The sequence below is a fragment of the Populus alba genome, chromosome 7 (assembly GCF_005239225.2).
Source record: "Populus alba chromosome 7, ASM523922v2, whole genome shotgun sequence".
Classification (NCBI taxonomy): domain Eukaryota; kingdom Viridiplantae; phylum Streptophyta; class Magnoliopsida; order Malpighiales; family Salicaceae; genus Populus; species Populus alba.
Genome location: NC_133290.1, coordinates 11,488,570 through 11,502,691, shown reverse-complemented (window position 1 = coordinate 11,502,691; position 14,122 = coordinate 11,488,570). Strand labels below are relative to the sequence as shown.

The 14,122-nt window shown below is 31.3% G+C and overlaps 1 protein-coding gene across 1 annotated transcript; it reads right to left on the bottom strand.

The window, feature by feature from the left end:
• Positions 1 to 9,818: 9,818 nt before the first annotated feature.
• LOC140955791 (uncharacterized) lies at positions 9,819 to 13,768 on the bottom strand. Its single transcript, XM_073410453.1, has 3 exons — positions 13,600 to 13,768; positions 12,754 to 12,908; positions 9,819 to 10,532 (listed from the first exon to the last, which is right to left on the bottom strand). The coding sequence occupies exons 2-3, from the start codon at positions 12,874 to 12,876 to the stop codon at positions 10,071 to 10,073; spliced, it is 585 nt and encodes a 194-aa protein (XP_073266554.1). The 5' UTR covers positions 12,877 to 12,908; positions 13,600 to 13,768; the 3' UTR covers positions 9,819 to 10,070.
• Positions 13,769 to 14,122: the final 354 nt, after the last annotated feature.

Genomic DNA, 14,122 nt, shown 5'->3' with positions numbered 1-14,122 from the left:
TCGTAATTTTACGAGAATGAATGAAATAAATTGATTTTAATTTAGTGATATTGTATATTTATTTGATTGAGTTGATATGAGAAATTGTATTTGGGGAATGATTTCTAGTTGTGTATAGAGGGTTTCATATTATGTGTGTATTTTGAAAAATTATGGTTGAAGAAATAAATGGCATTTATGGAAGTTATTTAAAAGGTAGGGTGTTATGTTTAGGGGGGAAAACTAAGAGGAAGATGGAATCTTGTTAAATTATGATATTGAAATTTTTAGAAATTAATATGAAAGCATGGCAAATATTATTATTAGGGTAGAGATTGTTTGGGATGTATAAATTACATGTATGGAAGTTAAGAAACATATTCAAGTTGTATCAAAAGTTGTAGAAATAGGTTGTATGAAGTGTTTTGGTATGGAAATTAGTATGTTTGAGAAATAAATTATGGAAATTATGACCAATTATAAGTCCGTTTGAATTGGCCAAAAAGTTAGTTGAGAATAATTTATAAATTTAATTAAATCATATTGATTGTGATGTTCTAATTATGTTTTGAAATACTTGAGTTTTGTGTTGAATGTTTAATGAAGATTGCTAGGAATTTAAATGTTTTGTATTGGATGTATTGGAATGTTGTAATTATAGATTTTGGGTTAAATTGGGTAACATAGTGATAATCTTGATGTTTTAATGATGTAAGAATGTTTAAATGTGATTATCATGATCTTAAATTGGTGTTGATGGGTAGATTATATTGGTATATTTTAGAAAAGGTATGTGGATACATATTTTTATATATACACTTTTAAGATGAGCTAATTAAATGCACTCTAAATCTTTGAGATAATATAGGAAGGTGTAGGTGTGGAAATTTAGAAATCTTGATGACTAAATGAGTATGGAACCAAATCAAATTATATTTTTTATGATAATTAGTCGAACTGCTAGCTAGAAAGCTTTAGGAAATTCGAGAAGTTAATCATGCCGATAGATTTATTTCATTGTTTTAAATGATATTTAAATAAAAAAAAGTGTAGGTGATTATTATGAATAGAATTAAATTAAATGAAGTATGTAAGTTTGAAAAAATTGTATATAAAATTTAAATTAATTGTATTGAATTTGATAGGTTGAAAATTTGGTTGTTTTGGATTCTTGCTTATATGGCTGAAAAGTTAAATTGTGAACATGAAATATTTAGAAATTGGGTTTGGTGATATAATTTTTGTGTTGATTGATGTTGTAATGGTTAAATTTATTGTTATAGGGGTGGAATTGGGATTGTTGCATGATTTGATAAGTGTGGCCATGTTCTTGGAAAATTTAGAAACTTTAAATCCTAGAGTTGATGTGTTTATAAGGTGTGGGAATTAAATTGAAAATTTGGAAATGTGAAAGTCCTAAGTGAAGAGTTTATTTTGATGGTATAAAAAGTAAATTATGGATTTTTTAAATAATTTATTGATATTTGCAACTTATGAAATTATGTGAAATTATAAAAAGTAAATAATGATTGATTAATATTAATTTGGGTGCTCAATGTAAAATTATGTGTTGGATTGAATTAATTATTAGACAAATAGTTTAATATATTGAAACAAACATTAATGGTTATTGTTAGGAGTTGTAGGAGAAGCATGTGAAATGAAATTTGACTTATTATGAGCTTGTACGACAACATAAACTCAAAGAAAGTTCGCCTTTAATTTTAATTGCTTTGAATATTGGGATTGAAATAAATCCTTTGATATTATAAACGTATTTATTCTACAATTTACATATGATATGCATGTACTTCTTATCAGTCGTCTTGATCTTAACTGCTTAATTTATAGTTTTTTTGTTATAACATTATCTAGGTACAACTTTGAAATAAGTTCTAACATTTAGATTCCAGCTGTGTAACCTTAATTTAAGATATTACAATCTTGTATGGAAACAAATGGTTATCATAATGTATGGATAATTTAAGTATCGACTATGTAATATTCATGATTGGAAATGTTTGGTGTGTGACAGTATTTGGTGAAAATGATGGATGATGGCCGAAGGGCATTTTTATATAAGTGTGAGACAATATGAGCTAAATGTGGGTTATATTGTTGTTTATGATGCTGGTATTAATATGAGATAAAAATTTAGGTAGGGTTTTCATATTAGAAAAACTCTGCCAAATTTTATTAAAATGAATGAATTTGTTATTTAAATGGAAATTCTTCCTTTTCTAGGTGAATTTGGTAGAGAAACCAACTTCGACTTTTCAAACTGAGTCCTTAGACGAGTGATTAGCATGGTATCCACTTCAGAACATAGATTGGAGAATGACTTATATGCTTCATATTTTTCAAATTTGGATGCTACATATGTTGATTTGAGAGATGAGAGGAAGAGAGTATTCCACTAGACATGCTAGAAATTTGCAAAAATTTCATGTATTAAAATATACTAAAATAGTGATAAAATTACAATAATAAATTTGACTACAAGAAAAGATGGAAACTCTTTTGCAGTGCTTTTTACGTGCACAAATTCTCTGATTAAAATGACATTTAAATCTTATTTTAGATGGAAAGATATTCATACGAGCCTAAAAGCAAGATCTATATCTAACCATTAATAAAAGGATTTGTGAATGTAAAGAGCATTTAAAGCGAGTTTCACCTTTTATTGTAATCAAATTCATTATTGTATCTTTTTCACCATTTGAGTGCATTTTAATACGTGAAATTTATGTGTACAAAACTAATTGAAATTAGTGCTATCAAAGATTATCTATGAGGTACTGATATTTTCAAAACATTTTTAAGTAATTAATTTTTTTTGTTATTCGTTAATTTTTAATATGTTTAAGAAACGCGTGATATGTATTGGAAAATATGAAATCAAATATCATCTCGAATATAAACTTGATACATGTACATGAGGATTTTTAAATAATTCATATTTATAAGATGAACGAATGAATTTGTTGAGCCAATAAAATTTGAAGATGCATTAATTGAAGATGCCTTGTTAGATTTTATAGACTTCTAGGTTTTATTTGAAGATAAATGTATGAATTTGTTGGGCCAATAAAATTTCTAAAAAGTTGAACTGACCATTTCAGATTTAGTAGAGTAACGAGTTACATTATATGTCGGTATTTAAAAGGATGCAATTTACACTAAACCCTAAATGTCTAGATAAACTTTATGGCTCATTAGAATTTTCCACATGTATCTTTTATGAATCTTGCCTCAGATTCTATTAGATGAGCTATATGATTGGGAATGCAAACCTTAGACCCATCAAAATTAATATAATAATAAAAAGATTAACAATGACATTGATGTACCAACCGATCAACAAGTAAAAAGTGCAAACTGACTTGATGTTTCACGCCTATTTTAAACAAATCAATCACCATTAATCTTGCGTCTCAACCGTCATGGAGGATTGCTCACAACAGCAAGAATGCTATGCAAGATTGTGAGTCTTATTTGTAGTTTAAAAAAAAATCATTGAAAAATAATTAATCGAATGACTGAATTGAAAATCCATGCATATAAAAGGGACTAAAAGGGGCTTAATGATGAGATTTTCAGCTTCTTGGATGTCTGTTGATTTCGAAAACTGCTGGCACGTAGTCAGATCTGCAGTTTTCAATTATATTGTCTAATTGGATGTGTTTTTCCTTCTCAGATAGTAATGGCATCTGATTTCATGTTCCAAAGCTCATCTCTGCTGAAAGTTTCGAACAAAATCTTTTCTTTGAGAGGTCAATTATGTTTATCTTGTGAAACCATTTTTACACGACTGCACTGCACTCCATATTTGCAGATGATTTGCTCTGAGCTTGAGGAACAATGTTCATACTTCATCTTCATCTTCATCTTTCCCTTCCTTGTCGTCGTCACTTTCTTTGACTTACCTTGTAAGAAATGGTACCCTTTGCTTCTCTACAAGACACTCTGCTTCTGTTTCAATGCTGCAACGTGGGAACATGGTTTCTGTCTTCATCTTCACATATATATTTGGATGCTTAATTTGATTTTTTGTCATCCATAGACAGACTCGGCGGGTAAAATGAGTATTATCTATTTTATGCATATTTTGGAGCGCTATTTATTTTATATTAAATACTCTGTTTTCGTAATCTAACCTTAACATATGAGGGTTTGCAAGAGTGATCTTGTCGTTGAAGAAGGGATCTTTTTTTTACAAGTAAAGTATCTGAACCTTACTAATAGATATCTTCAACTAACTCAACTATGCTTGAGCATCGAAAATAGTTGTGATTTATTTCGGGGTGTTTAAGAGTATAGTAGAAATTGATTTTTATATTATTTTTTTTAAAAAAATTTAATAATAACATATTAAAATGATATGAAAACATCTAAAAATATTAATTTAAAACTAAAAAAATTTAAAAATTAATTTAAAAATAAAAACACTTTTAAAATATAAAACAAACCGACTCTTCATCTTCTTCTTTTTCCGTTTATTGTATTATATTTCGAGTTGCTCTGTTTGATGCTTAGTAATTAGTGTCTTTATTATTTCAAGTTGGCCCATCAAAGTGCAACTTTCGTTCCCTGTTGCTCTTTTAGTGTCTTTGAAGGGATCTTTTATGGAATAAAGGTTCTCAATATCAATGCACTGATTACATACTGCAATATGCTCTTTGCTAGTTGCACTTTTCTTGTAAGCAGATCCTGCTTTTCTTTTTGTGGGTGCGGTAATGTTTGAGAATCATTATGAAAAAATCCAATAAAATCTTGATTTTCCGACCTATAAATTTACAAAAAAGCAAGTTTGAAATATACCATAACGATCATGAAGGATTGGAGGGCATCTATTATATATTTGCTTTTATTAGCTGCTTCATTTGTGATTTTTCACTCAGTTGTGCAATAACTTGCGAAGAAATCTTGCTCGAAAGATATCTTGCAGTGCTACTCATAACTGTTCATAGTTTAGCCAAGCAAAATCTGAATTGTCAACTGGTGTATCCCAATTCTTGCCAGGACTGTTCATGGTTATCTCTAGCACTTGCTGGAGTAAGGCATTCTCTTGTGTTATTGTGTGCTGCAGTGAGCGTTGCCGAAGAGAAGGAACACTTGTGGGTTAGCAGCCGATCAGTATATTAAGAGCTGAATCTTATAAGATCATTTATATGGCACTCAAGCAGTTCCTTGTGAAGAAATCTTGATATATTATTTGTGTTAGGTCATTTTCCAACAAAGTAAAAGCTAGTTGTGGGTTAGTTGAGAGATGCTGTCAGAATACTTTAGTACTGGTGCTGGGTCCGAATACATTAATGAAAACATGTAATGAAACGGGAGTGGAGATGATTTGTCTGGTATGTTATCAAGCACTTGTTGATCATACTAAACAATTACTTGATGATTTGCCAAGGATGTTGAAGATCATTTGCCAAGGATGTTGAAGATCTGTACTAACCAATTAGTTGATGATTTGCCAAGGATGTTGAAGATCATTTGCCAAGGATGTTGAAGATCTGTACTAACCAATTAGTTGATGATTTGCCAAGGATGTTGAAGATCATTTGCCAAGGATGTTGAAGATCTGTACTAACCAATTACTTGATTATTTGCCAAGGATGTTGAAGATCTGTACTAACCAATTAGTTGATGATTTGCCAAGGATGTTGAAGATCATTTGCCAAGGATGTTGAAGATCTGTACTAACCAATTACTTGATTGTTTGCCAAGGATGTTGAAGATCTGTACTAAACAAGATGAGCACAGGAATTCTGAATTGTGTGTGTGTGTATATATATATATATGAACGAGTTTAGTTTGATATCTATCTGCATTTGTGCGCGAGCTTTGCTGTTGAAATGGAGAGGAGGGAGGGGAGTACCAAAAATAGAATATTAAAATCCAAAGAAAGGTGCCTCGTCCCATTTCATCTTTGTATTCATTAATTATAAACTATTAATTAAGAAATTAACTAAGACAGCTCGCACATTTACTGTGTGTTTTTTCTATTCATACTCTTGTTAAAAGAAGGAAAAAACTAAAAGGGATTAAGGTTTTATTGGAGGTACTAAAACAAAACACTATAAATGAAACGATAATGAGTGACAATGAGTTCAAGGAGTTTTTTTATTTTTTTTTTTTAAGTATGATATTGACAGCTTATTTATTATAATTATTTTTTTTATTTTTTTATTATTGATACCTTTTTTTAATTATATTATTAAATAAACCAATTTTATTGAACTCGGTGAAACTTTTCTTGCTTCTTTAAAGGATGTTGACATCGTTTAAGTTAGAAAAAATTTGACTTGATTCATGGCATAGCTTCAAACCACCTATCTAGTATATTATTGTTAATAAGAGCATTGATAATTTTATTTTTATTTTAGTTATCAAACTTTTTTCCTCTTCCATTGTATTCTTCCATGGCCAAATTAATAACCAATTTTGTATAATTTGTTATAAGAGATAAAATTTTAAAAAACAGATAATCAAAGTGTAACACACATTGAAAATAAGTGACCAATCTCAATTGTCATGTAAAATTACACTTTGGTTTAGAATCCCTATGAATTAAATTTAATTCACAATTCACAGGATTTAATCAATTCTTGTGTTTGGAGTCCTTTTAAAGGTATTAATTTGAATTTCATATGAAACTTAATTCATAAAAAGAAGCAAAATCAAATAAGATAGGAGATTTTTTTATTTTCTATAGTAATTTCTCTAAAAATTAACATTGGAAATAATATTCTAAAAATAGCCACCTCTTTCTTTTTTTCTCAGTGGAGGAGTCATGTCGTTAGCATCCTTTTCTTTTTAATCTAATCAGACATGCTTCCATTCTAATTCTCTCTATCTATTGTGTTCAATTCTTGATTTTTCTCGGGAAAAAATAGTTTTTAAATTGACTTGAATTCAGGGGATGAAACTCTACGGATGGGTTTCTATGATGTCTCAAAAATCATTAGAAATAAGGTTTATATCATTGAATAATAAGATTATCATTTAGTTTTATTAATCTCATTTATTTTTTTCTAATTAATATGTTTAGTGGTTGATGTGTGGTAAGTCAGATGGCTTATGATTAGTGCTTATAAAATATCATCTTTGATAAATATACTTAAGTTAATATTTTTTATATATAAAAAAAAGTATAATAATATTTTAGAGCAACAAACTTTAAAAATAAATATACTAAAAATATTAAAATAAAAAAGATTATGAACTTTAAACCTTATAAATTCATAGGATATTTATAACTCATGAATCTTGTCTTTTTATCAGGAGGAGAGAGTAAAAAATTATTTCACTCCTATAAACTAATATAGTATTTTGAGTTATATTTTATTTAAAACAATACATATTAGATTAATATAAAATATCAAAAAACTCAGGCAAGTTTTCTAAAAAATTACAAAGACACTCCCATAAAATTCAAAAAAATTCTCAAAAAAATATTGGGTTTAAACAAGTTGTCTGGGCCTATTAAAAATAAAAAAAAAATAGCCCAGGCACGCTGCCTAAGCCTGGTCACGTGAGCCCATGGAGTGTTGGGGACATCGAGCACCTGGCATTTTCAAGAGCCTATGGTGTTCAGGTTCTCGTTGCCTGATGCAGGCATGCATTCTTCCTTCTCCCAAGGGTGCATCCTGAACTAATTATGCCAAGTATGTAAATCAGATTTTGCTGGGCCTCAGCAATATGCAGGTACCTTTCTTAATCCAAATCTATTTCCCAATAACTTCTTTTTTTCCCTTTCTATACTCTTTCTTAATTTGTTTCTTGCTGTCTTTATTTTTATTACATCAATTTTCCATAATCTCGATTGAGTTTAATGTCATTTTAAATAAATATTCAGGTCCTTATAGCAAAAACAAAATGATTAATGTAACAAGAATAATTTGTAAATTAAAAGTAAAATAGTAAAAATTGTTAATTCAACTCATTTTCACATGTATTTCAAATAATATAATTTAAATTTTATTACTGTGATTTAATATTTTATTTCAAATATAAAAATTGTAATAGGTTATCAATTAAATTAAAATATGTTCTTGAATTGAATTTAATTTAGCATATTATTTGGTTACCAACAAGTTGTTAGATTTTGCAATTTTCATTTGGGTTTAAAAATTTATTTTGTTTATTTTTAGTTTTTAATTTGATAGAAAATAGAGAAAATAACTAGAAAACAAGGGTAGAGAAAGCAAGTTGTCGGTTGGCCCGATTATGATGACGAAATAAGATGAAAAGGAATTTGTGAATTTTTTTAATTATCAAACTTTTTCTCTTCAATTGCATTTTCCCGTGGCCAAATTAATGACTAATTTCATATGATTTATTATGGCAGGATGAAATTATTAAAAAAAAAAACATATGATCAAAGTGTAACACATTAAGAAAATAAGTTACCAATCTCAACTGGCTTGTAAAAGTATACTTAAGTCCACTTACTTTGGATCCAATTTCTTTTTAATCCTCTTAGTTTTTATAATATTTCTATCTTTCTAAAAATTCATTTTTATTTCTTGTTTTGACGAGAAAAAAAAAATGTGATTGGAAAACAAGAATAGAGAGATAAAGTTATTAGTTGACCTGATTTCGACTATAAAATAAAATGACCTAGATATCAAGGGTTCTATTTAATGAGAGTTTTATGGATATATATTTTTGGCCTTAATCTTATTGAAAAAAAAAAGGTACATCATGTCTTAAATTTATTTTGAACTAATTTAAGCTCATAATGGGTTTAACCAGGCTTCTAGAATTTATTTATTTATTATATTTTTAAATAAAAATATGTTGAAAATAGATTTTGGGATTCAAAAACCCTAACCTAAATTTTCAGCCACCTTTTCTGTGGCTAGAAACTATGTTTCCAGAGGATATATCATCTTTCATAGCAAGTAACACATCACCTATCTTAATTTATTTTCAAAATAAATAAGAGCCCCTCTAGTTTTGAAAAAAATAAATAAATAAAAAGCCACACAGGCCTTACCTTACCTTGTAGGCTTGCATGCATGGCCTTTTGGTTTTGATGGGTCAGGCTAACTAGCCCACATAGAGCCAGGCATATAGCCCTTCTTTTAGCTTTGTTTTATATATATTAAATTAATTTAAATAGATTGATTAAATGTATGTGTTTGATGCCCGAACTAAGTTTTAATTGAGAATAATTAAAATAAATAAATTTGATATTTTCTTTATATTAATCAATAAGAAATTTTTTATTTTTTAATTGGTTTTCAAATAAGATTATAAGTTTTTTTTTTCTAATATTAGTCATCTATTTGTTTTTTCTAGTTTTAATAAATTAGTCTACTGTACATATCTATTTTTATTATTATTCAATTAAATAAGGAGTTGGTTCAAAAAAACAAAATCTTTAATAGTAACCGGATCCCATATCATATTTCTTAATCGCATTTATCTTTTAATTTTATAATTTGAACTTTAGTTAACGTCAACAATTGTATTTTTGTATTTATTAATACATATAATTTTTAATTTATTTAATTATATATGAAAATGGTTTTTAAATTTACAAAAAAAACAAGAAAAACCTCCATATTAATTTGTTTACGTTAGCAACACCCATTTGCAAGTTAGCATCTCAACAACGAATTAGGTGCTAACAACGATTGTGGCCTTCACACAAATCAACATCAACAATTAACTGCGTAAACTATAAGCACGTCTTCTGCCCACCAGTCCTATCCATCTTTTTTAACTTGTTTTTTCACGGTTAGCAACGGTTGGTTACTTTTGAGATTTATTATTGACTTTCCAAATCAGTCCATAAAACCAACCCATTTGCAAGGAGCAGCAGTACATCAGCAACAATAGAAGCTCTGATTAAATGTGGCTTAAAGATCATAATCATTACATTTTTCGAATTAATCATTGCCGCCGCAGCTCACAGTTCTAGAGTTTACTCTAACCATGCAAGGAAAGTACGATAATTATGCATAATACCATTATCCTAAACAGCCCCCCCTCGTAATCTAAGAAGATCGACAAAGTTAACAAGTCACTGAGAAACAAACAGTATATCTGGACTGAGGAGGCTCCACTATTCGCCTACCTCACTTCTTCCTCTTCTTTGGGGGCTGGAGGGCTTCCTCGTCTTCATCCTCTTCTTCTTCGTCCTCATTCTCTACCTCCTCAACTTCTTCCTCATCCTCTTCTCCACCGTCATCGTCGTCGTCGTCGTCATCTTCATCGTCGTCGTCGTCGTCATCTTGACCTTCGCCTTCTTCATCGTCATCTTCTTCCTCTTCACCATTCTCTTCTGCACCACCTGCTGCTCCACCACCTGGACCCTTCTTTGAGTTACTCTTGTTATTGTTGGGATTGTTGCCCAAGTCACCTCCATCTTCGGAGGACAATTCCTCTTCACCTTCTCCTAATCCATCACCCCCTTCCTCCTCGTCATCGTCGTCATCATCATTGTCATCATCTCCTTCTGCATCAACTGGCTTGTCATGGCCTTGTGCCTCATCTCCGTCCATTCTAGGCTTGTTGGTCAGCAATAACCCACTGGGATCCTGAAACCATTTTTACGAAATAGCATTTCATAGCTGGTCAAACGGAGACTTTGTATATCATGGGCAATGAAAGATTGCTGGACACAAGGTCTCCAAATTAGTACATTAAATAGTATAGTAATACAATATAGTTTCCCAAGAATGAGCTAAATAAAAAAGCACCATCGCATATTCTTAAATGACAAACAAAATATTAAGAAGACAGCAACGGAGAGACATGTAATGTAGCTAGCAAACATATAAAAAAACTCTTAGAAAGATTTTACCCGTGAAATCGATGTCTTGCCGCTTGGAACACTTTCACCACTTGATGAATAAAAATATATTTAGGAAATCAAAGAGACTGGCTTCATTTTGTAAGTTTTATTTCGAAAGTGAAAACAACCAGTAACTAAACATTCTTTGTTTCTATTGGCCTTGGAAACTTTTCAACTTCTAACTACATCAATTTAGGACACCTATTTAATCCCATTATACCCATAAGCATGTGGGAAAAGATTGTAAATTAAAAAAAAATAAAGTATATAAATAAGAGTTGAATTCTCAGCTGGGTGATGAGAAGGTATCAAAAAGAGCGGTGGACCGAATAGCCGAGAGCATTGAGGCCCATAAACTTATTAAAGCACGTCCATTTAAAGAGGTGGCCACTAAAGTACAAATTAAAGCGCATTACAAAGCGAACCATGTTCTTTTCTCCCTTTTTTTCAGTATATAATTCTTTATTCCTTATTTTGAAAAGAAAGAGCTACATGACCCCGGTGCAACTGGAATATATACCGCAACCACAATGGGAAAGGGAAACGAGGTTCTCTTCACATACAAGAGAAACATCCCTTCACCGGCCACGTCACTCTAAATCAAGATTCCATATATAATTCATCTTTCATTGTTTGGACAACTTTCAGTACAAAGATTCCATCATGGATCATAATAGCAAATTAATAAAAAAATAAAAATAGTGGCTTTTACATCTTTATCGTCTCAATTAGGCTGGTGACTTCACCTATGACTATTCCCGTGGGGGGGGGGGACCTAGAAGATTCGGAGCAGGTGACGCCACGACATAAAACTAGCGACCCTCAACAACTTCACTCCTTTATTTTAATGGGTCTCGACCATTTCAAACTTAATTGGTTTCATTTAAACAAATTCAGGCTGGCGTGGTGAATAATAAAATAAAATAAAGCAAGTTGATGGGAGTGGGACAAGCCAAAACGTGCAAGCAAACACATAACTGGAAGAGACAAATCACAGTAAATGCCAAAAAGTGGAGACCCTTCCTACTCTGGCTGATTTATCATCTTGAAATAATCAAGATATCATTATTACATATTTTTTATATATTTATAAGAATTTAAGAAATAAAATAATAACACGTGTCGTCTAGGAATAGTTATATACTTATATCTCCTATGACATAACATAAGACACAACGAAAATAATATTCGAACACGCCTTTCCCACATCATAGATGCTTCTCATTTGACCTGACTTTTCCCCTTACAACATGACATAAAAAAAAATTTAAAACAGAGATTTTTTATTTATTTTTTAAATTCCAACCGGCTCACACGTGCAAACAAAACCAACAACTCAAACTGTGTCCTATACCGCTTATTATTAAAATTGGTTATTTTTTAAAATATTTTTTACTTAAAAAAATATCAAAATAATATTTTTTTTATTTTAAAAAAATTATTTTTAACATTAAAATATCAAAACGATGAATATTGAAAAAATAATTTGAAGAAAAAATATTTAGATTTGACAAAAAAAAAGGTTTAAACTTGCTATCAAACACCCTCGAAAAAACCAAGCCGGTGCGCACTTTAGCCTAAAGAATGCATATGAAAGCAAAAAAACAAGATAATGCCACATACACCTAAGGATTGGCGCACGTTAAGCCAGACCTAAGAAATGTCCACACCCCTAAAAAAAAAGGCACTGTGGCGCATGTTAGCAACGTGGATGGCAAATACCAGACCAAAGGTCCAAAACCAGCTGCCTTCGGCGCAGGTTAGCATAAAATTAAACATGAAACACGCTTACCAAAGAGAAACTAAAAACACAAACAGAGACCAAATAAAAAGCAGGAACCCAGTTAAGGAAAATCAAGTACTAAATAGCAAAAGCGCCCGTTAGCATCAAGGACAACAAGCTAGGCAAAAATGAAAGAAAAACCCTTTCTAACAATAACAAAATGAATAATAACACAACTTACCAGAGCCTTGAGGAGTTGGGTTTTGAAGAGAGCAGAAACAAGCAAAGCAGTCAAAACCTCGCCGGCGCACATTAACAAGCCGTTAGTAAGAGTAACTGTCACTGAACCGTACGTAGCCTCCATTTGCGTGCGTCAAAAAAAGAGAAATAAAACACCTGCACAAACAGGATCCGTAACCGTTAGATCTGCTCTAGAAACAATTTCAGCCGTCAGATCTCACGCCACACAAAAGACAAATTAAAAAAAAAAACTGAATCGTAATTATAAAAAAAATCGTGTATTAAAGAATGTTGGGTTTAACTGCGAAAAAGGCTACACAGCGTGCTAAGAAGAAATGTTAAAGAAAAAGAGTTTCGTTCATGTGGATACTTAATTAAAATTAGACAAAATACCACTTTCTGTCATGATAATCCCTTGTCGGCGACACACAACTTCCAAATTTGAAAAACCATCACCAAATCAAGCTAGCTGTTGAAGAAAATCGTAACAGGAGCAGAAAAAACAAGAAGTTTGCATAGCAAGTGAAAAAAAATGGTTGTTCTTGACGTCGAACTAGCAGTTTTTAATGGAGAACGCATTAAAATTCAACGGAACCTTAAGGATTGAAGCAAAAGCCAGCAAGACTTCACAGAACGGCACCTAAAACACGAGGAATTGCTCGAAATCATTTGAAAACTAGAGAACTGAGGCAAAAGGAGCTAAAAACACTCAAAACGGCAAGTAAACAAGATATTAACAGAACAAACTTTCATTTTCAGTAAGCTAGTGCAAAACCGAGCTCAAAAAGAAGCGAAACATACAGAGAAATTGAAACGCAAGGAAGAGAGTCAAAGAGGTGAAGCATACCAGGAACGAAGATCTGAGCACAGAGAGAGCAGATCTGAAGGTTTCAGGGTCTAAAACCGGAAAAAACAAGCGTTTAGAGCTCCATCCATTTTGGACCGTTGGATCTTGATCGTAGAGACAGAGAGAGTCCACAAGATATAGAATAAAAATAAATATCTTCAGAAACAAAGAAAGAGAAAGCTAGAGAGTACTGGTGTGGGTGGGGGTGACTGACTGACTACCTGCCCGTAATTTCTTAGTCAGGATTAGGGCAGGTCGGGCAGGGCTGTTCACCGTGTGAAAATTTGAAAAGATCGTGGGCTTGGGCTGCCCGTGGAGAGTTAAGAAAAGGACGGGGGGGGAGGGGGGGACTCTTAAAAGGATTTTAATGATTGTTATTTATTTCTTAATTCTAATTTATTAAGCTCTGCGGCATTTTCTTAAAGCCTCTCATGTCGTGTCTATACTCTATTGGTCTGTTTGCGATTTCGAGTGACCCGACCATGGTTACTTTGGAAACCAGGGTTAACTAAACCTCCATTTG